The sequence below is a fragment of the Erythrolamprus reginae genome, chromosome 1 (assembly GCF_031021105.1).
Source record: "Erythrolamprus reginae isolate rEryReg1 chromosome 1, rEryReg1.hap1, whole genome shotgun sequence".
Lineage (NCBI taxonomy): Eukaryota > Metazoa > Chordata > Lepidosauria > Squamata > Dipsadidae > Erythrolamprus > Erythrolamprus reginae.
The window spans coordinates 228813391-228841282 of record NC_091950.1 but is presented as its reverse complement, the minus strand read 5'-3'; the positions used below and the strand labels follow the sequence as shown (position 1 = coordinate 228841282).

Below are 27892 nucleotides of genomic sequence, written 5' to 3'. Positions count from 1 at the left end.
GGGCGTTTGTCCAGGTTCGCCTGGTGCACCAGTTGCGGCCCTATCTGGACCGGGACTCATTGCTCACAGTGACTCATGCCCTCATCACCTTGAGGTTCGACTACTGTAATGCTCTCTACATGGGGCTACCCTTGAAAAGTGTTCGGAAACTTCAGATCGTGCAGAATGCAGCTACGAGAGCAGTCATGGGCTTACCCAGGTATGCCCATGTTTCACCATCACTCCGCAGTCTGCATTGGCTGCCGATCAGTTTCCGGTCACAATTCAAACTGTTGGTTATGACCTTTAAAGCCCTTCATGGCATCGGACCAGAATATCTCCGAGACCGCCTTCTGCCGCACGAATCCCAGCGACCGATTAGGTCCCACAGAGTGGGCCTCCTCCGGGTCCCGTCAACTAAACAAAGTCGGTTGGCGGGCCCCAGGGGGAGAGCCTTCTCTGTGGCGGCACCGACTCTCTGGAACCAACTCCCCCCGGAGATCAGAACTGCCCCTACTCTTCCTGCCTTCCGTAAACTCCTCAAAACCCATCTTTGCCATCAGGCATGGGGGAACTAAACATCTCCCCCTGGGCACATTTAATTTATACATGGTATGCCTGTGTGTGTGTCTGTTAGTATATGGGTTTTTTTAAATCTTTAAATATTTTAATTAATTGAATTATTTATGATTTGTTTTACACTTGTTGTGAGCCGCCCCGAGTCTTCGGAGAGGGGCGGCATACAAATCCAAATAATAAATAAATAAATAAATAAATAAATAAATAAATAAATGTCTTTTTGATTAAAATTCTGCCAAAACCTCTCCAGGATACTTAGCAAACTAGTTGTGCTGAAGTTTTAACATTTACTTGTGCTACCTTCATTTCTTGTCAGGCTTAACAGGTAGACCAAACAGAAAACACAATCAGATGATCTTATTCTATTTATTATAAAGCTGTGTTAATAGAATCTTAACAAGACTCTAGACCCATCCCACCCCTTAAAGCAGAGGTCCCCAACCGCCGGTCCGCGGACCGGGACCGGGCCGTTGGGGTTTTCCAGCCGGTCCGCGGCGTCGGAGACCCAAAGCCCATCCTGCGTGGAGGGAGACGGAGCCAAGCGGGGCCACCCGGAGACCTTTTCCCGTCTTCTTCTCCTCGCTCGCTCCCCTCATAACCAGCAGCCCCGCTCGCGGGGGGATGCCCGTTCGTAGCTACGCCAGCCCGCCAAGCGTCAAGGGGGCTTCTGAGGCTGAAGGGAAGAGCCGGAATGCCCTTCCCGCGTTTAGATTGCTTGCCGTTGGGGGAAACGGAGGAGGCGGCGGCGGCGGTGGGGCGCGATCGCCTAGTTTCTGGAGCGAGGAGAAAAGAACCGCCGCCTCCTCCGTTTCCCCCAACGGCAAGCAATCTAAACCCGGGAAGGGCATTCCGGCGCTTCCCTTCAGCCTCAGAAGCCCCCTCGACGCTGGAGGGATGGTTATGAGGGGAGCGAGCGAGGAGAAGAAGACGTCCCACTCATCGCTCCTGAGGGAACGGGCGAGGGCGTCGGAGACCCAAAGCCCATCCTGCGTGGAGGGAGACGGAGCCAAGCGGGGCCACCCGGAGACCTTTTCCCGTCTTCTTCTCCTCGCTCGTTCCCCTCATAACCAGCAGCCCCGCTCGCGGGGGGATGCCCGTTCGTAGCTACGCCAGCCCGCCAAGCGTCAAGGGGGCTTCTGAGGCTGAAGGGAAGAGCCGGAATGCCCTTCCCGCGTTTAGATTGCTTGCCGTTGGGGGAAACGGAGGAGGAGGCGGCGGCGGTGGGGCACGATCGCCTAGTTTCTGGAGCGAGGAGAAAACAACCGCCGCCTCCTCCGTTTCCCCCAATCTAAACGCGGGAAGGGCATTCCGGCTCTTCCCTTCAGCCTCAGAAGCCCCCTCGACGCTTGGCGGGCTGGTACCTACGAACGGGCATCCCCCTGCGAGCGGGGCGGCTGGTTATGAGGGGAGCGAGCGAGGAGAAGAAGACGGGAAAAGGTCTCCGGGTGGCCCCGCTTGGCTCCGTCTCCCTCCACACAGGATGGGCTTTGGGTCTCCGACGCCCTCGCCCGTTCCCTCAGGAGCGATGAGTGGGACGTCTTCTTCTCCTCGCTCGCTCCCCTCATAACCATCCCTCCAGCGTCGAGGGGGCTTCTGAGGCTGAAGGGAAGCGCCGGAATGCCCTTCCCGCGTTTAGATTGCTTGCCGTTGGGGGAAACGGAGGAGGCGGCGGCGGTGGGGCGCGATCGCCAAGTTTCTGGAGCGAGGAGAAAAGAACCGCTCGAGCTTGAAAAATAAAGAAGGGGGGTTATGGTTGGCGCTCGCTGATTTTATTATTATTATTGTTTGGTGGCTGAGTCTATTGAAGCCTCCCTTGAATGGAAGAGATGGGGAGAAAGAATCCAGCCTTTTCCCATCTACGGGGTTATGTTTTTGTGTGTGCGTGTGTGCGCCCGCGCGCGCCCCGGGCAGCCAAAGAGCCTCTGTTGTTAAACTCTCCCGAGAGCGGAGAGCCTCTTGCAGCAGCTGCCAAAGCCACCGGCTTCGGCGCCGCTCGTCCCGCTCATCGCCCGTATCCAGCAGATAGGCTTTGAGTTTTTGGCTGGGGGGGGGGAGAAGTAGGACCTTCCTAAGTCCCCCCCCCAGTCAAAATCACAAAGCCAGGCAGCCCCCAGCCGCCAAAGGAGCCTCCTCATTCTCCCCGCCCTGTGGAGAAGTGTGGAGGGCTGCGTCACTAAGCTCCACCCCTCCATAACCCCACCCCCATATGACCAAAGCCCCCCCCCCCACCGGGCCGTAGAAAACTCGTCTAACTTAAAGCCGGTCCCTGGTGCTAAAAAGGTTGGGGACCTCTGCCTTAAAGGACCAAACAACATAGACCATAATGATGAATCAGACAAAGCCAATCTTTTTAACATCTTCTTCAGATCAGTCTTTGTTAACAACAATAGCTCATGCCCAACATTTCCTAATCGCACCACAAATAACCTTAATAATCTTACACAAATTGATTTTACAGAAGATAACGTTAGAAAGGCATTACACAACCTAAAACCATCTTTATCTATTGGACCAGATGGACTATGTGCATACTTCTTTAAAAAGCTCTCCTCCACCTTGGCTGAACCTCTGAGCATAATTTTTAATAAATCTTTCAGTACTAGCTCCCTACCCACACTATGGTCACTTGCCACAGTCATCCCTATCTTCAAAAAAGGAGATCCAAGCAACATTGAAAATTACAGACCTATTTCTTTGTGTTGTGTCACCTGCAAAGTTATGGAATCAGTCATAAACCAATCCATTACACTCCATCTTGAAGCTAATAACCTACTTTCCAATAAACAATTTGGTTTCAGAAAAAAATTATCCTGTAATCTACAACTCTTACACTGTGAAAACATTTGGACCACTCAACTTGACCAAGGTAATCCAATTGATGCGATCTATATCGACTTTTGCAAAGCCTTTGACTCAGTTGTCGATGACAAACTTCTTCTGAAACTCAAATCCTACGGCATCTCTGGACTACTACACAATTGGTTAACAGCATTCCTATCTAACAGACAACAAGTGGTCAAAATAGGAAGTGCCACTTCTCTTCCTGCTCCTGTTAACAGTGGTGTCCCGCAAGGTAGTGTTTTAGGACCCACACTATTCATACTATACATAAACAATCTTTGTGATTGCATCACTAGCAATTGCGTTCTCTTTGCAGATGATGTCAAACTGTTTAATACTACTAACAATGCTGCTACCCTTCAAAAAGACCATGACCACGTAGCAGAATGGTCTAAAACCTGGCAACTTCAAATCTCTACCACTAAATGCTCTGTCTTACACATTGGTAAAAAGAATCAGAATATTAAATATAAACTTGGAGGAATTGAACTTATTGATAACTCTCAATCTGTCAAAGGCCTTGGAGTACTCATATCCAATGACCCAAGTCCTACAGCCCACTGCAACAACATTGCAAAAAGGCTTTAAGAGTTGTTAAGCTAATCCTTCGCAGCTTCTTCTCTGGTAATTTTGAACTGCTAACAAGAGCTTACAAAACATTTGTCAGACCAATCCTAGAATACAGCTCTCATGTATGGAACCCACTTTGCATATCTGACATCAACACAATTGAGAGAGTCCAGAAATATTTCACAAGAAGAGTCCTTCATTCCTCTTCTCACAACAAAATACCTTAATCCGCCAGACTTGAAATTCTTGGTTTAGACAACTTACAACTCCATTGTCTCCGTTCTGACTTAATTATAGTTCATAAAATCATATACCAAAATGTGCTACCTGTTAACGACTACTTCACCTTCAACCGCAACAACACTCGAGCACAAAATCGATTTAAATTAAATGTCAACTGCTCCAAACTTGACTGCAAAAAATACGACTTCAGCAACAGAGTAATCCATGCCTGGAATGCACTACCTGATTCTGTGTTTCTACTCCTAACCCCAAAACCTTTAACCTTAGACTATCTACAATTGACCTCTCCCCCTTTCTAAGAGGTCTGTAAGGGGCGTGCATTAGTGCACCACTGTGCCTACCGTCCTTGTCCTATTGTCTTCTTCTGTTACTTTTTATCATTACTTATCTAATGTTTTATTTGTACAAATTATCACCCTATAATTGTTTGACAAAATAAATAAAATAAATAAAAAAATAAATGCAAATCTCCCCCATCTTTTTTACAGCCCAAGAAATTGGAGAAAAATCTCCTCTGTGCCTCTTGCCTCACCCACAACCCAACTGAAGCTCTGCTATCTCTTATATAACTGTTCCCTAGTCAGCATCTTTTGGGCCTGTCTCCCAAGGTCTTGCCCATATTTCACTGCATTCTATAGAAACGAATAACAGCATTTTTCTATTTAACATATACAATGTCAAATAGCCCATTCATTTTTCTCAAGTCTCATAACTATCCATGCATTCATGTTACTGCAAATAATAATAACTAAGTAGAGTGGTACATTTCCTTAAGAACTTAATTCGTTCCGTGACCAGGTTCTTAAGTAGAAAAGTTTGTAAGTAGAAGCATTTTCCCATAGGAATCAATGTAAAAGCAAATAATGCATGCAAACCCATTAGAAAAGAAATAAAAGCTTGGAATTTGGGTGGGAGGAGGAGGAAGAAGAGGAGGAGGACAGTCGCTGCCCAGGGCGAAGGCAGCGTTTCTTTTCTTTGGGCGCTGGCAGAGGTTTATTCCCTCTCCAAGTGCCCGGAGAAAGGAAAATGCTTCGTTCACTCGAGACTGCCAAAGTGCCACCGAAAGGCTCCTTTGGCAGCCCAGAAAAGCCTGAGATGGCTGGAATTAAAGGGAGAGTGGCAGGAAACTGGCTGGACCTTCATGCTGCTCTCAAATTTCCTGGGAATTTTTTCCAGGCTCGGGTTCGTAAGTAGAAATTGGTTCTTAAGAAGAGGCAAAAAACCCTCGGTTCTTATCTAGAAAAGTTCTTAAGTAGAGGCGTTCTTAAGTAGAGGTACCATTGTATTATTTTGCAAGCCAATATTTTTCCATGCATCCCTACAATCTGGGCACATATGCTGTGTACAGTACTTTGTATTTAAAATATTTATTGAAAATAACTTCAGCTGATTTGTTTTTTCAGTTTATCCAATAAGCAACATTTGAAATTAATTAGTACCAAACTAAATAACCAAGCTATATGCTGCTTATTAGATACTTTGCAAAAGGGAAAAAACTAAATTAGAAGTGTACTAAAGTGTATCTGCTGTGAAATGTTTATACTGATAAATCTTTCATTAGTAGGAAAAGTACTTGAAAGTACGTTTGGGGCAACACTGAGTTAGACTGGTTGCTAAAGATTTTATTTTCATATACCTTACTTTATACCCAATGGTGCTGGTATTTGCAATATAAACTGATGGGATACACTATTAAGTTAAATCAAGGATCTCCAAAATTTATATTACATTTTCATTTTCTTCATTAATACATATTTTCAGGTTTAGTTCAGAACATTTCATTAACAAAAAAGATAATTTATAATGATCTATGCATAGTATCCCTAGCAAGTAGCATTTAGACTTTAGACTTATATACTGCTTCATAGTGCATTTACAACCCTCTCTAAGAGGTTTACAAAATCAACATATTGCCCCCAACAATCTGGGTCCTCATTTTACCCACCTTGGAAGGATGGAAGGCTGAGTCAACCTTGAGCCAGTGGTGAGATTTGAACTGCTGAACTACAGCTAGCAGTTAGCTGAAGTAGCCTTCAGTGCTGCACTCTAAGCACTATGCCACCCCTGCTCATCAAGTAATTGATTAAGCTATTTTTTCAATCTAGTTAAATTCACTTTGTTTCCATTAATATACCACAGTTTAGATATACCACATAATAGTCACCACCATAGTTCCCTCTAAGCTGAGCAGTGAGCAATCACTCGCTTAAAAATCATCATCAACTCAGAATTTTCCAAACCTGCCTAGAGGGAAAGAGTGAGAGGGAAGGAGAGAGAGAAGAGAGGAAGAGAGAGAAACAGATAGAAAAAAGAGAGGAAGGAAAAGAGAAAGAAAAAGAATGGGAGTAAGGAAGAGAGAAAGAAAATCAAAATCTAGTTTGAAACTAGCTCAACTATTTAAGTGGCATTTTGATATTGATAGAGTTGCCCTATTATGAGCTCACTGTTATAGACACACAGTACAGTATTTTATTTTGAAATTCTCTGAGGCAAAACAGGGTGGGTTTTTTATTTATTTGTTTGTTTGTTTGTTTGTTTGCTTATTATTTCTGTGCCGCCCAGTCCCGAAGGGACTGCCCCTCAGACACTATACTTTTCCGCCCACCCCCAAAAATAATTAGAGGGAACACTGGTCACCACAGTTTAGATGGATACAAATATCTCTTGCTGTTTGGGGAAAATAAAGGCCAAAGTAATCCTAGGATAGGAACACTTGGGCTCCTAAACTGGGAAAGTGGTTCCAACAGATCCCAGGAACAACGTCAGAGCTCTCTTTCCAGAAGACTGCAGCAATAGGAACAGCTAAGACCCTGCAAGAATCCTCACCCTATAAAGATGAGCAAGGTATGCATGTAGAAATGTATGTACTGTATGTAAAATCTCCCTTGGAAATAAAAAGATATGCAACTGTAATTTTTAATTTAAAATTTCACAAAGACAATTTAAAAATGCAGAGTAAACAATATTTGTTTTCTGTATAACTCATCATAACTGAAACCATACCACCAAACAATCATATCCTGTTTGGGCCATAATGACATCAGAAATCCATGTTTATCATTTGCTTTGGACAACTTAGCATGTTTTTGGCCCAGGGCAAAGTGGAAATAAAACCATTTGCAGCTGGCCAAACCAAGATAACCACACATTTCTGAAGTAATTGATACCTAAAGGAACATAGCCTTTAGATCACAGTTCATGATTTAAGTACACTAATTCTTTAAAGGAGGTTGTTAAAGATTTTAAAGAACACACTGGCCTTACTCCAAGATTTAACATGCAGAAACTATACATGGCAAATAAGATATTCTATACTTCTTCATGGACTAATTACCACTTTTTTTAAGGGAATGAAATATATTTCCTGCATTGTTTTAAATGTCCACATTATTTTTAAAGAGTCTAGGACAAAACATTTTAAATGGTACAAAATAAAAAAATATCTCATTGTCCATGCAATCCTTGAGAAAATGGAATGTAATTTTTCCATTTTCTTGTCAATTTTAAGATTCCAAGAACATTAACAAGAACAACTTTATTTTATTTTCGCTTCTCTGACTTTTAAGAGTTTATACCATATTGTTTATACCCTCGTCTTTCTCTTTTTAATGTAATTATAGTTTAGAATTATATCTGTACCATTGTCAAGTGTGTTAAGATTGGATTTCAGAATTTGAACCAGAAAGAAACAGTTAGTTTTATCCATAATTTGCTTTGTTAAACATGTAATGTTAAATCATGAATGAAGGAAAAGTAACACTACATTACAGCATGTACATAATGTACATAAATGATAACACTTAATTTCTGTTATATCCAGATTCCAATTTTCCTTCTGATCCTGCCTTTCTTCTTACTAAGAATAACATATTGTACAAACATGGAAACCTATGAAAATAAAACCAGCAGAAGCTACCTTTTATTTCATATTTTATATAAGATTTCCAAATTTCAATTTTACAGAAAATTCCTAAAGATAAAGAATTTATTTTAGGCCTGTTAAGTTGCTGCAGTGCTCTCCTAATTGTTTCACATCTAATTATATCTATAGGTACAGAACTCTATGCACAATCTTCTGTCCAAATTGGAATCTTGAGAATACCATCATGCATAGAACAGGAACTATTTTCTGGAATGTGCTTATCACATACATCCAGAACTTCAGAAATACGTCTAGTGATGAATTTAGAACCAACACTATAATTGCTCTAGTGTAAAACACTCCACAAGGCATTTTAAAATCTTTTCCTTTCATTAATTAGTAGGAAGTGGCAACTATTATATTATTAAGATTATTATTAGCATACTTTGGTCTTTAACATTAAAGTGAAGACAATCTAAAATTAGCACAACTGACAGCCCAGTTAATAACCTTTGCATATCATATCATGATTTTTGAGATAAGAGTGGCAAATATGTGGTTAAAAAAGAAAGAAAACAAGGGATGTGACAGTTCATAGCAGTTTATGATTTTTTAAATATTTTTTTATTTTATTTTATTAATAGAGTTGAAAGGGACCGTTAGGTCATCGAGTCCAACCCCCTGCCTGAGCAGGAAACCCTACAGCACCCCAGCCAAATGGAAGTCCAATCTCCTCTTGAAGGTGTCCAGAGTTGGGGAGTTCACCACCTCCCCTGGCAGGCAGTTCCATTGGTTGATCGCTCTGACCGTCAGGAAGTTCTTCCTTATTTCCAGGTTGAATCTCTCCTTGGTCAGCTTCCAACCATTGTTCCTCGTCCGGCCCTCTGGTGCCCTGGGGAATAAAGAGACCCCCTCCTCACCGTGGCAACCCCTCAAGTATCTGTAAACTGCTATCATGTCCCCTCTAGACCTTCTTTTTTCTAGGCTGTCCATGCCCAGTTCTCTCAATCTCTCTTCGTAAGTCTTGGTTTCGAGTCCCCTAATCATTTTGGTTGCTCTTTTTTGCACCTTCTCCAGTGTTTCGATGTCTTTTTTGTAGTGAGGTGACCAAAATTGGATGCAGTACTCCAGGTGGGGTCTGACCAGGGCATAGTAGAGTGGTATTAGTACTTCCCTGGTCTTGGAGCGTATTCCTCTGTTGATGCAGCTTAGGATTGAGTTGGCTTTTTTGGCTGCTGCTGCACATTGCTGACTCATGTTTAGTTGATTGTCCACCAAGACTCCAAGATCTCTTTCGCAGTCACTACTGCTGAGTGGGGTATCTCCCAGGCTGTATGTATGTCTAGGGTTCTTTTTGCCGAGGTGGAGGACTCTGCATTTGTCGGTGTTGAACCTCATTTTGTTGGTATGGGCCCACTGTGATAGTCTGTCTAGGTCTTCTTGTACTCTGAGCCTGTCCTCAAGGGTGTTGGCTACCCCCACCAGCTTGGTGTCATCTGCAAATTTTATTAGTTCCCCTTTTATTCCCTCGTCCAGGTCGTTGATGAAGATGTTAAAGAGTACAGGACCCAGGACAGAGCCCTGTGGTACTCCACTGTCTACTTTTTTCCATGTGGATTTGGTGCTGTTGAGGACAACTCGTTGGGTGCGGTTGGTCAGCCAACTGTTTATCCATCTACATGTGTAGTAATCTACTCAATTTTTTTCTAGTTTGTGGATTAGGAAATTGTGGTCGACTTTATCGAAAGCCTTACTGAAGTCCAAGTATATGAGGTCCACTGAGTTGCATTGGTCAACTGTGATTTCATAACTGTGACTAGATAGTCTTTGTTTACTGACCACTTGCTCAGTGATTGTTCAAAATTACAAAGACACTGAGTAATCCAAGTTCAAATTCAAATTTTTGGCCATTGCAGCATGCTCACAATCCTTATTTGGGTACTTAGCAATTGACCTGTATTGACAACAACTGAACTATCCTGTTATCAAATGAGGGGAGGGGCTAAGGAAGGAGGCAGGCAGGCAGGCAGGCAGGAAGGAAGGAAGGAAGGAAGGAAGGAAGGAAGGAAGGAAGATTTCTGATGTTTTCTGCCAGCTTCCCACAAGGAAACTCAATGGAAAAACCAGCAGGAAGTTGCAAGTCACTCCTATTCCCACTGATTTTTGCTCATCCACAATCATTCTGTTTCTCTGTTCAGGAAATATCTCTCAGAAGTTGACCATTAGGCACCTGCTGCTTATTTCCACAACAGAGATACCATATTGAGACAGTTGCAAATGTTCTCTCAGGTACTTCAAATCTCATTAATTAGATATAACAAGTGTCAAGCTACTATTACACCTTTTACTATGTATGTTTAATAACTATTACTGTATTTTATGTCTAACAAAGAAGCAGAGAGATAAAGTAATTAATACATGTAGAATGTGTAAATGTCCCCACATCCAAATTTCTGTTAAAAATTTAAGAGGACAACTGAATGCAAATATATCAATAAGAATGAACAAAGCTGCCTATATTGTGACCCTGGAGGTTACGAAAGGAAAAAGTAAGGAGGAAAAATTATGCTGTGAAGATTTTAACTAGTACTTCCCAGAATCCAGAGAAAGATTTGGCACCCATACAAATTAGCCTAGAGGCCAGGAAAGCTATATAAATTTAGATATCATTGTGTTGAACATATGGCTAGCTTGATAGAAACTTTTGCTTTGCAGATGTTGCTATTCATCTTCATCGGAAGAACATATAAAGTCTCAAAGTGAGGGTTGCCTTTGTCACAAACTCAGATATAATGTTGGAACTGAAAACTACTATCTTATGATCCTTAGAAAGTAATTATGCATTTGTACTCAGTTCAACTAAACTACTAGATATCTATGTTAGGGATAAGAGTCTTATTTGCTCTTTGAAAAGAGCAATGTTGTTATGAGTCTGAAGTATAAAAGCGTCCCTCTACTGTCATACCCCCTCTTTTGGCTAGGGACAACGGTCAGACTATAGTGTTTCTTCTATAGCAAATGCAATGTACTCGTACACACTTGAACCAAAGAACAAAAACCCGAAATCTCCAAGCCAGGAAGATAGACAAGGGAGGGACTTGGAAGCTAGCTCCACCCTATGAGAAGAGATGTATCAGATAGGTTCAATGCCCATTCTCCATAGTGGGTGGAGCTAGCCTCCAAGGATGGGACATACCAAAGCCTCGTGTTTCTTGGGAGGGTGAGTTAATCCTGACTGAAAACCTCACCGTCCAGAGCTACCTATTGCAATACCCATCACCTAATCCCACAAAAATAGAAGACAATTCATATGTTTTATTTGAATGCCAATCACATGCTCCATGAAGGGCCATTTATTTAGAGCTTTCAGTGCTGATTCATGAACATAATAAAGATTGATTAGAACCTTGTATTTAGAATGTATGCGTAGAACAGTCTATTGGAACTGCAGCAACCAATTGTTCTACAGTATTTCTTTTTCTTATATTAAAGCCGTTCAGCTGAGAGTTGGTTACGTAGGAAAAATTAGAATCGTGTGCAAATGTAATGTCCTTTTCTGTGAAACAGGATAACAGAGTTGGAAGGGACCTTGGAAATCTTCTAGAATAGAGATCCCCAATTCCCAGGATGCAGACTGGAACTGTTCTGTAGGCTGTCAGTGTCACGCTGAAAAATTGACAGCCTCTCAGAGACATTCAGTAATGAAAGAGTTAACTATGTGTACCTTATTAAGATCCTCCTATTATGATGTAATATCCTGCCAGCTCACTTCCTTCTTCTTCAATTCCTTACTCTTCTCTTTCTATCCTCCATTATGTAAAGACGTATTTTTGAGTTGTCCCTCGAGACATGTTTTATTTCTGTTTTTATAATAAAGATATCTTGTTTTGAACAAATGACTAAGGCTTTTATCCATCGACTCCGCGGGGTTAAGGTTCTAGCGGACTTTAATCACTCACAAACCGCGACAGTCAGGAACTGGGCCCTGCAAGCAACCAAAGCCGCATTCACATATACATGAGGCCCAACCAGGGGTGGGCTGCTGCCTGGATGGGGGGAAATGCAGTGGAGTAGTGAAAATAAAGCTCCGCCCCAGAGCACCCAATTTGCACTGAAAGTTGTTGAAAGAAAATGCAGGGCGTTCTGCTTAAGCCACGCCCCCAATGTGGTAGTAAAAAATTTGGTAGCCCTTCACTGGACCCACATATCCACGAGCTGCAGACTGGAATTGTTCTGTGGGCTGCCAGGAACTGGGTTGTGAAAGCAAGTGAAACCCCATCTACGCACAGATGGAATCCAGGCAGCATATGAAACCATGCCCCCCCCCCCCCCCCCCCGTTATGCCCTCCATGGAGCCATTCAACCAAAATGTTGGGGGCTGCCAGAACATACTTCTGAATATATATGCATTGCTCTATAATTTGGTACATTTACTTATTTGTTTAGAATTTGTTTAGAATTGATGTTGTGATATACTCACCCCCCCCCCCCCAATTTTCAGTCCTTTATTAGTTTATGACCACTGGATATAATTTTTTTACATTTTTCTTTATGCATTTTTCTTTATATACACATAGGCGCTTGGTGAACAGTGTATTGTCTGAGTCATTTTAGATATACACAGTATTAATAATAATTCTGAGAGTAATAATAGTAATTAAAATAATAGTGACAATGATCAATTTATAGACAATACTAGTAGCAATAATAATAATAATACCAATAAAGAGTATCTGATAATAATATTTCAGCTTCTAACATTTGTGTCAACATGGTAGTTGTATATGTAGTAATATTTTCCGCAATTCTAATTTATTTTTTATTTTCTAAGAGATGCTGTAATGTATCTTGACATGGTCAATTGATTAATCAGTAAATTAATTAACAACTAGACATGACTGAAAAATACTAGTCTTGTACTGATCTTAAAAATGAAGATATGGCATTTGCATGGAATGATCTTTATTTAGTATTTATATGGGAGAAACTTCAGTGGTGCTGAACATACCATGTAACATACTGCCTCTTATCTTCTTTTCCTTATTCTGCTAATCCTGACAAGATGGTAGTATTTGTTACCTTTCCTGACATTCCTCTCCTTTCCTCACCCTCTCTGCTCTACTTAAGTCATCACTATCCTTCGGTCTTGCAGTTTTCTCCTTGCTAGACTCTCCTTGCTAGTTTTGATCTGCCTGCTTAAAAGACAGATTAAAAACCAAAGTGGTAACTAACAGTTATTTACTTATAATACTCAGAATATTTTTTCTAAATTTCAATAGATTTTAAAAAAATATTTATTTGTCTGACTTATCCTAAAAGTAACTTCATAAACTTTAAAATATAAAAATTAAAAATGGTAAAAATAAGGGAAGGAACTATAAAATACTGATGGGAATATTTTATAAGTATTTACTTCATGAATTCTTCAAAATAATATACCGGTACTTGGGGCTTAGAATCTATGTTTATTATTTTGCTTTTTCCTTTAGCATGTATTTGCCTGGCCAAAGAATTTTCACATTTATCTCACATTTACTGTGTCTTAAAGAGATTCATATTATATGTGGATAAATGCTCTGCATGAAGAATTCTCCTATAAAGCAAGGAATTGGACTAAATGAATTTAATTTAATTTATTTTAATGTAATCTAATTTTGTAAAGTAAATAGTTTTTGTACTTCGTTTAGATAAAAGGGTAGAATTTACCTCCATTCTTTCTTGCTTTACATCATCTATCTCATCATCTTCAAACAAGGCCAAGAGCTCCCCAGTCTGATCAATAGAATTAAGAAAGTCTTGAGCAGTTTTCTGACGTTTGTTAGTGCTGCTACTGAATTTGTCTGAAAGAGACCAGATAAGGAAGACAGCTGTTTTGATACAAAAAGGGGTTCAGTGAATGCTTCTAAACAAGTGCTGAAAACGAGCCAGTTGAATGAAGACCATTTTAATTTAATTCTCCCTGCAACTACATATATCTTGACTCCTGAACACTTATATCAGAAAGCTGAGGAGTATCACTGAATTTTGGACTTTTTAATATACTGAAGGCATTCTGATAAGGATGAATCTAAGGTTCCTTGAAAAAACAAAAAACAATCACTTCTATATGTTAATTTCAGTCGAAAGTATGGTCATGATCTTACTTTTGCCTGATTTCTCCATCTTACCTGCACTGCTTTGACTACACATTCTTCTGCAGCCATTTCTAGGAGCATTTTCAGGGCTGTTACAGTGAAGCTGGGTAGAGCTGTGGGAATGTAAGGGGGTAGGCAGAAATAGCTGGGCGTGTGTAGCAAGCCAGCCAGAGTTGGAACTACAACCTGACTGGACTATGTAATGGACATATGATCCGGAGAGCAAAAACGATGGGTTTTGAATTGGGTGGGGAAAACCTTGAATCCTTCAGAATTGGGTTTTCACCAGTTATGCCAATATGATATCCCAAATAAAATTATGCTTTGAGGAAACTCTTAGGCCTCAAAGTTTTGATTGCTTTGGGGTTATTACTTGGAACCCTAACATAGATCTAAAATCAATGAAAGAATAAGTGACTCGGATCAATCTCATTTCTAGTGATGGTAAATTGGTGAGGTATTCATAGGATACAATTGCTAGTGGAAGGCCACTGTAAGTGCAACCTGAAATATGTTATTTTTGGAAATGTTCTCTCTTTCTCTTGATTACCCATTCAATGCATCCAATAAACCTACACCCGTTAACCTTTTCAATCACCAGATGTTTTTGGTTGTTTGCTTTGCTTTCTTCCTCTCTCACAATTATCAATAAAAAGTCATTGCCTCATATTGTCCTTTTGCAAATCCATTTGCATTCACACTTAACGCTTGGATTTTCAAATAGAACCCAGATGTCTGGAAAATACACGGAAGTAAATTTTAAGGGAAATGCAACCAAATTACAGTAATTACATATCTCGTAACTAATTAAAATGAAAAAAAAAATATTTACCAAACATTCATCTTAATTTTAGATCAGTATTAAAGGTTGGTTCTGACAATTTTTTCCCCAAATAAATAAATAAAATTATAGTCCAAATTAATTTGAAAACATAAATTGTAAAATTAAAAAGACCAGTGGCTTAGCTAAACTTAATTGTTGATATCAACAGTTCTGGTTATAAAATGATTGATGAACTAAGATTCTGATTTTTGAATGTCTAAAGCTATCTAGAAGAGGAATATATTTACATTTGGCACTGTAGAGATAGAGCACATGTTGACTATTCCCCATAGAAAGACAAGTTTTCTGGAAGCTTCATACCTTCAAGAAGATCATCTTCATCAATGCCTTTGACAACTTTAGATTTGTAATCTCGGAAAAACATGTATTTAAGTAATCTTCGAAGTTTTTTCTAGTTAAGAAAAAAATGGACATGGTCATTGCCTGCTAGCATTAAAAATTCAATGAGAAATTTGAAGCATTGTAACCATTTTTCCTGTGTTCATTATACTTTTCAGTAATGTAAACCTGACTTTGCCAGTTCAATAAGCAGACCAGTCTGAAAAATAAAGAAGCTTGGATCTAAATTCCTCTATGTTTTACTTTTATTATAAATAAAAGTTTATGAGAATAGCAAGGTATATCCAAGCATCTTTATTTTCATTTCTTAAATTTAATGATAGTTGAATTTATCTCAGAACAAGACAAGCACTTGCAGGGTGCTTTCAGGAAGCTAGCTGTGTGGTATCATTAGTTTATTAATCATTCTATGTTCCCCTCCTACCTTTACATTTTTGCACATTGGTTAAAACTACTTTTTCCCCCTATAGGTTTGAGTTCCCCCCTTATAGAAGACAATTTCAAATCAGTATCTCACAAAAAATCCAGTATTTTGGTTTCCCCAGGGAAGTGCTTCTAATGACTTCTAATCTGGAAATCCAGCAAGATTGGGCTGCTCTTCCCAAGCAGAAAGATATTTATACCAAATAACTGTCCCTCAAATCTGAAGAGCATTAACCTTAATGTGCTGCAATGTACTTCCCACAGTAGTTTTGGAAAGCTGATACAAAAAAATACCATATGAGCTGAGATTTGCCCTTATGGAAAAGGGGACATTGAAACTATAGCTCACATTCTCCTGTACTTCTATAAGGACTTATAGACTCAATTTATAATACGTACTTCATCTAATAAATTATCCAAGAAATACTGGTCTGTTTTTACATGCAACTACTTTTATCAGATCAGAATAGAAAAGAATTCTTTATTGGCCAAGTGTGATTGGACACACGAGGAATTTGTCTTTGGTGCATAAAAGAAAAATATACATTTGTCAAGAATCATGTGGTACAACACTTAATAATTGTCATAGGGGTTAAATAAGCAACGAGGAAACAATCAATATTAATAAAAATCTTAAGAATACAAGCAACAGGTTACAGTCATGCAGTCATGGAGTATGCCCAATTTGAATACTCTTGCATCCTAATCCCTAACCCAGCGGTCTTCAAACTTGACAATTTTAAGATTAGCGGACTTCACCTCCCAGAATTCCTCCTCCATTAATGCTAGGTGGGGTAATTAGAAGGCAAAAACTAATGGGAGGAAAAAAGTGTGTCTTTTACTCTGAAAAATATGGTAAGTAGGATAAATGACAAAACACAATTACAAACAGTTGGCGCATATATTACTAATATGGGGTAGGATGAAATAACATTTCCCCCCTTTTCAGCATAGAGAGAAGGGGATTTTTGATATTGTATGATGATGTATGTACTATATGATGTTGATTGAATTATAAATTTTGATGTGTCACGTTGGGTGCCTAGAGAAAACATTAATTCATGGTTTAATATATAGCATCAGTTAATTTATACTATTGTACCTTATCTTTGCGCATCAAAAAAATAAGATCTTCTGCAGAGATTACTCTAGCACCTCTCATCTGAGACACTTCAGAGGCTTGTTGCAACTGTGAACAAAAAAACCAAGATTAGAACTAATGCAAAAATGTGATATTTTGCAGAAGTATACATATTTAAAGAAGTCTTAGCAGTATAGAAAAAAGAAAATTATTATTTATTTATTAATCTAATTTATAGGCCGACCAACTCCTTCTGGACTCTAGGCAGCGTACAACATTTAAAAACAACATAAAACACAGTTTAAAACTCATTAAAAAACCATTCATATATTTTTGCGGCTGGATCTAAGTACCATATTGATCAGCGGCCAAGAGCCAGGTCTTCATGGTTTTCCAGAAGGTCAGTAGGGTAGGGGCAGTATGGACCTCAGGAGCTAGCTAGTTGCAGAGAGTCACTGTCTAGCTGATGGGACCCAGAGAATGACCCAGGAACTATGTGACTGAAGGCGATCTCGAAGATAGTCTGGCCCTAAATCCTCATAATACAAATGTATGACACATCAACTATATTTAGAACTTAAGATAATTTAAAATATCAGTAGAATTATAAGTTATACCCTTACCAGTTGGTTTAAGATTTTCATTTTGCTGAATTTATCTTGACAATTGCTATTCCAATCAATCTTTTCTAAATGGATCTGAAATAGATGGTTGGGCCTGACGAACTTACTTACTTACTTACTTATTTATTTTACAAACTTGTATAGCATAGTAATTTGTATAAGCATAAGTAAAATAAATAAAGTAATGATAAAAAAGGACAATAGGACATAGGACAGGGACGGTATACACAAAGGTGCACGCCTCTTATAGAAACCACAGAGTCAGGTAGTGCATTCCAGGCATTGATCACTCTATTGCTGAAGTCGTATTTTCTGCAGTTGAGTTGAGAGTGGTTTACATTTAGTTTGAATCTATTACGTGCTCATGTATTGCTGCGGTTGATGGTGAAGGAGTCATTAACAGGAAGGATATTTTGGTACATGATTTTATGAACTACAGTTAGATCAGATCTGGAGGAGAATTTCAGAAAATTCCAGTGATGTAGGCTAGGCTGAAAATAAAGCAAACCAACCTCTGTAGATATAGTAGATCCTGTTGCGGATAAACGGACCCATAAAGTCATTAGGAGTTGAATTCAACTTGATTGATGTATTACTTTTTATCATAAAAGACTGTATATATTATCTTACAAGTGACATTTCCTATATGAAGATAATGTTCTATTTATCATATTAAAGGCTCAATCCCAAATAACATGTATGTATAGGTGGATGGATGGATAAGCTTCTGAAATTTAGCATGTATTCACTCTGCTGAACAGAAACTTTTTAGTACCATGCTCATTCCAAACAATGTATCCATGATTTAGTTTAAATTAGATAAGTAAAATAAATTAGAAAAGCTATACTGACTCAGAGATGAAAACTTGCAAAGTAGATACTCTTTACAATTCCAACTACTGGTTCTGTTTAAAATCTTGCACCAATGTACACTACATGATGATGATAATAGCAAAAGCAACTATATGTGTGTTGTGCCAGTTTCTAATTAGTTTCTATATCACAGGACCTAATATGATGCATGCCTATTATATTCTTTTTCTTGTTGGTTATTTTAGTTTTCTTTTTTGGTTAACAAAGACAGGTGATATGATAAGTATCAAACAACTTAGTAGTGGCAGTGGTGGTGGTGAGGGAGTCAACCATTATAAACTGGCAATTCTTCACCATAATCCCTCCATGGTAAGAATGCTCTAGCTCTTCTCATTCAGTTGTCTTTTAATAGAAGATTACTTCATTACAGATTTTAATGTTCCATTTCAAACATCTATGAACAGATTAGAAAACAATCAATGGAAGATGTAAGTGATAGCCCTGTTTTATATTATATCTTACACCAACCTACTGTGATCAGGAGAGACAAAACTAATAGAGCCATCATGAACATTGATCCTTGATATCCAGAATAAGAATTGGAATTTCTTGGGATTTAAGACACATGTCAAAAACTGGTGTTTATAAGTTCTATGCAAAACAGTAAGCACTTAAAAATGTTACACACTTTCTGCTGCTAAACTAAGGTTCTGCAGTGGTTTGTATTTTACTTCTAGGTTTCCTAACGCATGAATTCTGTGGTAATTTCCACAGTGAAATTTATTTTCTGAGTTTCTCCATCTTTTTCCTGTTTACTTAAATGAACTTTGCCTGGTTGTGAAGAAGTCCATATTGACATAACTCTAGCTAGTAACTGTATACTATTTGTCTGTATTCTCAGAAATAGATCATAATGATACCACTGGACTTTTTAACACTCTATTAAAATAAAATGATTTATTAAAGTACAAAAAATTAATTTTTTAAAGAAATAATTAATGCTCAAAACTACAACATCTGTAGACTAATAAACATATACTTCATGGAAGCCCTGGAATATGATTGATGCCAACTAGAAAAATACCTTATATATTTTTTCATTTGAAATATAAGATAATAAAGCTTACATTTATAAATACATACGCACACATACACCTGAGAACAGATGGAAGAAATTCTAACTTTCATATGCCATATTAGCAATAGTATTACTCTGTAATATTGGCTAAAGGAGGATATTATTAATGTAAGATTTAATGTTGCTGTTGCTATAATTTGAAATAGGACTATTCAGCAGTTAAAACAGTAGCTGTTTCTAATATTCAGGGGGGAGGTAGTTTTTATTTTTGGCACGTGTTCAGCAGGAAAAAGATTTCATCAATAAATCATAATACGGACTGCATTCCCCCCACACACACTCTAATCACATGCACACAAAATGTGAACTGTATCTGGTAGGCACAACACAAAACATACTGCTTTAAAAAGCTTCACGTTTTTTCTTTGAAATACTCAGGAGGGCTTTTGCAGCTACAAAGACGAGAGAATTTTCAAGAATTCAGAAGTCACAGTAACATAATCTGACTTAAAGCTGAACTGGAAAATATAAGAATGTGAAAAATGATAGTTCGATTTTTTTTGGCAAAGGAAAGTAGCTTCTTATTCTGATTAGTTTAAGGAGACACAAGGTACTTATGTTACCAGCATAAAATACAGAAAAGCTGGGTAACATTATAATACAAAGAACGGGATGAATACCTCATTGGTGTAATTTGGATGAACTCAGTGGACTTATATCCAGGCATGCATTTACTCAATATATTTAATAACTGCTTAGAAAATTGATGTTAGTGTGCTGTTAATATAATACATCTTTTTCAAATTTTGTATGGACCTAGAGAATTCTTTTGAACAAAACAGCTAATGTTATGTCAGCCTCTGTTGAATGGAAGGCAAAAAAAAATGTAATACAATAGAGTCACAATCCAGTAGTAACCTAACGAAGTTAATGGTTGACCACTGCTTCAATATAACTTATATCCAAGTGTACTAACCAATTCAATTAAAATAAATAAATAAAAACCAGCAGTTTAAATGATCTGAAAACACTTAAGATACTACTAGATATGAAATAGAAACAAAATCCACTACAATCGGCATGATATCTACCTGATGAAAATGACTGATGCTTTTAAATAAATAAAGGCAACTCATGAGAATCTCATGCAGATGGCTAATATGTACAGTGGTACCTCAAGATACGAACCCCTCGTCTTACGAACAACTCGTGATACGAACCCGGGGTTCAGAAAAATTTTGCCTCTTCTTACGAACTTTTTTCGAGTTACGAACCGGCGTTCGGAGACTGCTGGGAAGCCGCGCGGCTGTTTTAAAAGGTGACAGCCGGGTGGCGGGGCTTCCCAGAAGCCTCCCGAACGCCGGTTCGTAACTCGAACAAAGATCGTAAGAAGAGGCAAAATTTTTCTGAACCCCGGGTTCAGTTCGGGAGGTTGCTGGGAAGCCCCCCAGCCCGGCTGTCACCTTTTAAAACAGCCGCGCCGCTTCCCAGCTGTCTCCCGAAGCCGAACGCGGAAGTTCGGCTTTAGCGTTCGGCTTCAGGAGACAGCTGGGAAGCGGCGCGGCTGTTTTAAAAGGTCGCAGCCGGCCTGGGGGGCTTGCTAGCCCCCCCAAACCTGGGTTCAGGGTGGGTGCTGGGAAGCCCCCCAGGCCGGCTGTCACCTTTTAAAACAGCCGCGCCGCTTCCCAGCAGTCGCCGAAAGCCTTTTTTTGCGGGGGGGTTTTGGTTGCACGGATTAATTGACTTTATATTGTTTCCTATGGGAAACAATGTTTCGTCTTACAAACCTTTCGTCTTACGAACCTCCTCCTTGCACAAATTAAGTTCGTATCATGAGGTATTACTGTACTTCTATTTAATGTTGAAAAATAAAATACTGCAAGGATCAATTATTCCTTCTTGATGTCTATTTGCTCCTCTTCCAGAATATTGTTCTATATAGTGTTGTGGTTGGATCGCAGCCAGGTCCTTTGATAACAGACTTTGAGCCAGATGAACCAGGTCCGTCTGGGTATGGTCGGCATGTGTGGCTATCAGAGGACTCGGACAGTGAGGAGGAGGGAGAGATAGAGTGTGAGAGTCCTGCAGAGACTATAGAACCTCCAACTGGGGCTTTGCCTGGGCCTGATGAGGAAGAGGAGGTGAGGAACCCTATCCTGGATGCAAGAGTGAGAAGGATGCGGGGGAGGCGAGAGCAGTTATGTAGACTCAGAAGAAGGACCTGAGTACAGTTGTATGCAGACTATAACCCCCGGGTGTATAAAAGGGGAACAGATTGGAAGGTCTCCTTTGCAGAAAATCAATGTTTGACCCTTCAAAGGAAAAGAGCATGTTAAGAGGTTTTGCCTTTCGTATAAACATATCTTTCTGCAGTTTTGAACAATATAGTGTTAAGAAGTCTGTGAGCAATTTTGTTTTGGAAACTTTGTTTTGAAAACTTTCTTATCATCTCTACCACTCACTTTTAATTTTGGCAGCCGAAAGACATTCCTTTGTTCTAATTTGTGTTTTTCAATAAACCTGATTGTACAATAGACTATTTCATTTCAAAACCCTGTGTCTGAGCCTTAATTGGAAGTTAATTGCTACTTGTTTGCCGTGTTAGACAGAACATATTGGTCCAAAAGATTAGGTGATTTCACACAGATTTTCTGAGAAATAGGAAACTAACAGAGCACTCCTATTTGCAATCTTTTTCAACGTAGCTAGAAGAGCAGGATGTAACCTCATTTTCTTACACAGTGTTCTGTTGAGCTCTCTGGTAGAATCCTCCCAAAAATGCACCGATACAATTTCAGACACACACACGTTTGAAAATTCAAAACAATGTTCTTTATACCGAAAATGAAAATAAACAGAGCACTCTTTTTGTATAGCAAAGAGCACTTGTCTCCAAATTGGTAATTTGTACAAGTCCCTTATCAGTTCTGTGATACTTAGCTTGCAGCTGTGAGGCAATTCACAGTCTGTCTTCTTTCGCAAAGTGAAACACACTTTGCTCTGGGTTAGTTTCAAAGCGGGGAAAAATCAGCACGCAAAGATCAAAGTCAGCAAAGCAGTCATGAAACACAACGATCAGATAATCCTCCACAATGGCCAAACCCACAGGCTGCTATTTATAGCCGCCTCACTAATTACCACAGCCCCACCCAACCACAGGTGGCCTCATTTTCTTTGATAATAATTTCTCAGTTGTTGTTGCCTATGCATCGCTCTCCGCATGCGTGGCTGTATCATTAACTCTTGTTCTGAATCCAAGGAGGAGCTAGATAATTGATCTCCTTCTGAGCTGTCTGCCACACTCTCCTCCTCCCTGTCACTCATGTCTTCTTGGTCAGAGGAGCCTTCATCAGCAGATTCCACCAGGGCAAAACAGGCCTGCAGCATGTGGATGTCTCCCCCACATCCACAGTCCTTGGGGCAGGAGCTGGGCCAGAGCTAACCAGAACACATAGGAAAGAAGATCATTGTTAGTTTTGAAATGTTTCAGACCATCCTACCTCCCAAAATTAAGCAAACGTACATCAGTTTTTTTTAAATGATGAAAATGCATAGCATACAGAACAAAGTACTTATTGTTACAAACATAAATGCTGAAAATTTGTCTGTACTGTCAGATATAAAAGAATTTCAGAGCAGTGTTTCTCAACCTCAACCACTTTAAGAAGTTAACTCTCAGAATTCCCCAGTCTCTATGTGTCAGACCTGTCCAGGCCTGATCTCCTAGGGGAGAAAAACTCTCAACTCCATTTGGTTGAAACGAAAGATACTTTTACTAAGAGATGCGGATTGTAGTAGAGTCAAGTGGAATCTAAAGTTCTTGCACATCAGGACAAAAACCTGTGGTTCCCCCAACACATCTGTCTGTAGCCAATCTGGTGCCCCCGAAATATTTTGGGAAGCGCTGAGGTGCCGAGACTGGTGAAATTCCATTATTAGGGTAAACAGTCTTGAAGCTGCCAGGAACAAACTGGATTCCAAAAAATTCTGTCCTTCCTCAACTGTCAATCCCACCTTCTAATTTCCCACCATAGAGGTATACAGTTTTATTGCCCATTTGTTCACCCCTCCCTTACCCAGTTTATTGATTGCAGGACACCAGCAAGATGCCAAGTCGAAGGTGGTAGATCTGACAGTATGTTAAAATCTAAAGGTGGTATAGTAGGTGTAAAGGTGGTATAGTATATTAAGGTAGTACAGTAATACCTCGTCTTAAGAACCTAATTGGTTCCCGGGGCGGTTTGTAAGGCGAAAGGTTCGTAAGACAAAACATTGTTTCCCATAGGAAACAATGTAAAATGAATTAATGCGTGCAATGAACCCCCCCCCCCCCGAAAAACCGCCACCACCCAGCTGTCACCTTTTGAAACAGCCGGGCGCTTCTCAGCGTTTTCCCAATGCAAAACCCCGAAGTTTGTCAAAAGTTCGGGTGGCCACCGAGAAGCCCCGCCGCCTGGCTGTTGTCTTTTGAAACAGCCGGGGGGCTTCTCGGCGGCCTCCTGAACACCGAACCCGGAAGTTCAGGTTTGGCGTTCGGGTTCAGGAGGACACCGAGAAGTCCCCCGGCTGTTTTAAAAAGTGATAGCCGGGCAGCGGGGCTTCTTGGCAGCCACCCAAACCCAAACTTTTGGCGAACTTCCGGGTTCGGCGTTCGGGAGGCTGCCGAGAAGCTCCGCCGCCCAGCTGTCGTCTTTTGAAACAGCCGGGGGGCTTCTCGGCGGCCTCCCAAACGCTGAACCCGGAAGTTCAGGTTTGGCGTTCGGGTTCAGGAGGACGCCGATAAGCCCCCTGGCTGTTTCAAAAGGCAACAGCCGGGCGGCGGGGATTCGCGGTGGTGGCGGCGGCGGGTTCATAAGACAGAAAAAGTTCGTAAGAAGAGGCAAAAATTACAGAACTCCGGATTCGTATCTCGGGTTGTTCGTATGGTGAGGGGTTCGTATCACGAGGTACCACTGTATAGTCTAAAGGTGGTATAGAAATAGTATAAGGGCAGACTAGATGGACCATGAGGTCTTTTTCTGCAGTCAATCTTCTATGTTTCTAAATATCCTAAGGTTGCTGAGGGTTGTGAAACACTGCTTTAGCCTGTAATTCAAAGTTATATGCATATTAGTCTGTATATCACTAAACAAATATGGTGCTCAATGAAAGAACCACCTGGGAAAAAACCTAGGGTATTAGGAAATGGAATAACTTCATCTGCTTTCTGGATGAAAATAATATTTTCTAATTACAATATAGTCCAAGATAGTTCTAAAAAATAAGGAAACAAACTACCTGATTACCGGTATATCTTTATTAGGTTTGATCAGAATGTAAAAATAAATCCAAGACATGTCTAAATTTTGAAATGTTTGTCAAAATGAATAAGATTATGAACAACACCTGCACTATATTTTTTTGACCAAGAGCTCCTTGTGGATTTTTTTTCTATTTTATATGTAAGAAAGAAAACATGAGCCATCCTAAAACTTCAAAGACATGATTGGAGGTGTAACATTTCAGGCTCTAATTGCAATCATTATATTTTTGAGTTCAATCCAATGATATTCAGCCAATAACATCAATGGCAAAATGGATTCTCCTTCCAGCATTCCAAAATTGCTCCAGAGTAAGGATATGCAAAACATTTTAACATTATATCAGCAGTTTGGATTGTTTGAAGCAGTTTTGCTATTAACTATTTAGCCTTTCTGAGCAAAAAAACATTATTATGGTTTGGAGTCTTCTGACTGATATTGTTGGATTGTGGCACGTGATTGGGTGGCCTGATTATAGCCTTTGTCCAAACTAGGCAGTCCAAACAGCCAGGCTGCTATTGACTAAGACAGGATGGGCAAATAGAAGAGAGGAACACTGAAGGAAAAGCAGAAGTGAATTTAATGGCCAGACAGTAGAAACTTGTTTGCACTTAAAACATCTACCAGGCCAAATATTTATGCATATTTACAGATTTCCATCCTGCTGAAAAAAAATGTGGTTTACAGCAGCTTACTTACACAAATTAAACAATAAAAGTTGATATTTTTTTATGTTTTAGTAATGTATTTGATCACATCCCTTCTGTTGTATTATTGCATTTCTGTTGGTGTATTCTATTTATTTCATCAATAAAATATTTAATTAAAATTTAAATTAAACACCATAGAAAAAAATGCAAGTCGGCATAAAATAAATAACAAATAATATTAATAGGATAATAAAACTTCAGAAGAATAAACATTGTATCAGCCCTAGAGTATATGGCAGTGAGGTATAACCTGAATGCCTTCCAGAAGTGTTTCTGTTTAACTACCTTCCAAGCAGGACTCATGGGTTTCTGGGGGCCAGGAGTTCTGGGGTGAGGACCTGAATAAGCCCTGTCTTTGAGCCCTCCCTCATATCTATTGAGAACAGTGCAGAGAAAAGGCAGTCTTGAAGACACTTAGGAGCAAAAATATGTAGGGCTTTGTTGGTTAAAGTAAACTCTTTAAATTGGACTCAGAAACTTACTGAAAGTCAAAACAATCCCAGCAATAGAGACATAACACAGTAATACCTCGATTAATGACCACAATTGGTTCCGGAAGATTGTTTGTTAACCGAAATGGTCATTATCCGAAACAATTTTTCCCATAGGAAATAATGGAAATTGATTTAATTGGTCCCCAGCCTTTATTTCTTATGGGGAAAATTGATCCCTCATTTATCACGGTTATTCCGTTCCAGGACCACTCATGATAAAGGATTTTTTTCATTCCCCACCCATCCATTCATTGTCCCTCACTCCCCCCCCTTACCTTTTTACCTCTTGTCTCTCTGCCTTCGTCTCCTCGGCAGGCAGGCGCTAAATTTGCAGCTGCTTCTTTTTGAGGACACTGGCGGCAGGGGCCTGGGCATGGACGTGATGTCCCCGGCACTGCTGTTCTTCGAAAGGAAGCTGCTGGAGCCTCCTTAGCCATTGCCGCTGCCTCTGCCGGGACCAGCTGGTGGCGATAGCAACAGATGAGGCGGCTCCAGCAGTTTCCTTTCGAGGAACAGCAGCGCCGGGAACATCACGTCCATGCCCAGGCCCCCACCGCCACCATCACTGTCCTCAAAAAGAAGCTGCTGCAGCTGCCACAGCTTCCACCACAACCACCACCACCATCAGCTGGTCCTCAAAGAGAAGCCGCTGCTGGGACCAGCAAACTCAGTGCCTGCCTCGTCATAGCCGAAGCAATGCTTTGCTGCTCTCCTAGCAAAGAAACAAAGGCAGAGAGACAAAAGGTAAAGAGGTAAGGAGAGGGGGGAAATGAGGGACAATGGGGGGGGGGGTAAGGGGTAAAGAATAGGACTGAGGGACATTTCGAATAATAACAAAAAAATTATGTTCATTATCTGAATTTTTGTTCGGCATCCGGAACAAATTTTTGCCGAAATTTTGGTTGTTATCCGAAATGTGCACTAACCAAGGCGTTTGTTAACCGAGGTACCACTGTATTATTGTACCAGTTCTCAGCAATCTATCTGGGATTCTATATATTCTATCAACTACAATTTCCAAATAGCCTTCAAAGATAATCTCATGTAAGTTACAAACAGGCTTCTTCCAGCAGGCTAGATTGCAATTAGGGTCGTATGTGACCCGAAGCCAAGTTTGAGTCCCTGTAAAAAATTTTCCCTGCATATCTGAAACTTGAAATTTCATGACTTTTCATCATTTCAGGGGTTCTCTCTATGAGAATTTTTTTTTGGGGGTGGGGGGTTTCTCTCTTGCTGAAAAACAAAAAGTCATACTTCTTGTGTTCCCAGGTCACCCTGATCCGGACCGAAAACTCTTCATTTGAAGTGCTTGTGTTTGGTCAATTTGAATACTTTTTTCACTTGGAAAGTAGTCTGAACATTTCTGCACACAATGATATGAAAATTGAAATGAAAAAAGTAATTCTTATTGGTTTATTTTGCTGATAGAAGAACCGTTGCACTTACCTGAATGGTCTTCTCGCTGCACTGCAAGGAGAGTCCAACGTGGGTTATTCTTCAGCCTTGCTGGAAGGGACTGAGTTAAAAATTAGCATAAATAATTGGTCCAACCCCCTTTGCTGCCCTTACCGGGTCAGTCTTATAATAAAACGAAGTCATAGTGACAGTAAACCAAGAACTTTTATTAACCCAATGAACTATTAAACTTTAAACAAGATTGTCCATTGAACCCTGTGTCCCTGGGCCAAACAGCCGGGTGGGTTTGGACTCTCCTTGCAGTGCAGCGAGAAGACCATTCAGGTAAGTGCAACGGTTCTTCTCCACTTGCGCTGCTACGGAGAGTCCAACGTGGGATATAACCAAGCTCAATTATTTAGGGTGGGAGAAGGCTGGACCAGGGGCGCAGTATTTGTGCAGACACGTTGCAATACTCTGCGTCCAAAGGCCGCTTCCGATGAAGCAAATGTATCTAAACGGTAATGTCTAATGAAGGTATTGGGAGCCGTCCAGGTTGCTGCTCGGCAAATGTCCTCAATCGG

General features: G+C 40.1%; 1 protein-coding gene across 7 annotated transcripts in view; it reads right to left on the bottom strand.

Moving 5' to 3' along the window:
* SUPT3H (SPT3 homolog, SAGA and STAGA complex component) overlaps nucleotides 1-27892 on the bottom strand; it is a 364612-nt gene that overhangs the window by 102617 nt on the left and 234103 nt on the right. For all 7 annotated transcript variants that reach the window (XM_070732449.1, XM_070732448.1, XM_070732451.1 and 4 more), the window contains 3 exons: nucleotides 16917-17003; nucleotides 15353-15443; nucleotides 13781-13914 (listed from right to left, as the gene is read on the bottom strand). In XM_070732449.1, coding sequence (XP_070588550.1) covers nucleotides 13781-13914; nucleotides 15353-15443; nucleotides 16917-17003 — 312 coding nt within the window. The remainder of the gene's footprint in view (nucleotides 1-13780; nucleotides 13915-15352; nucleotides 15444-16916; nucleotides 17004-27892) is intronic.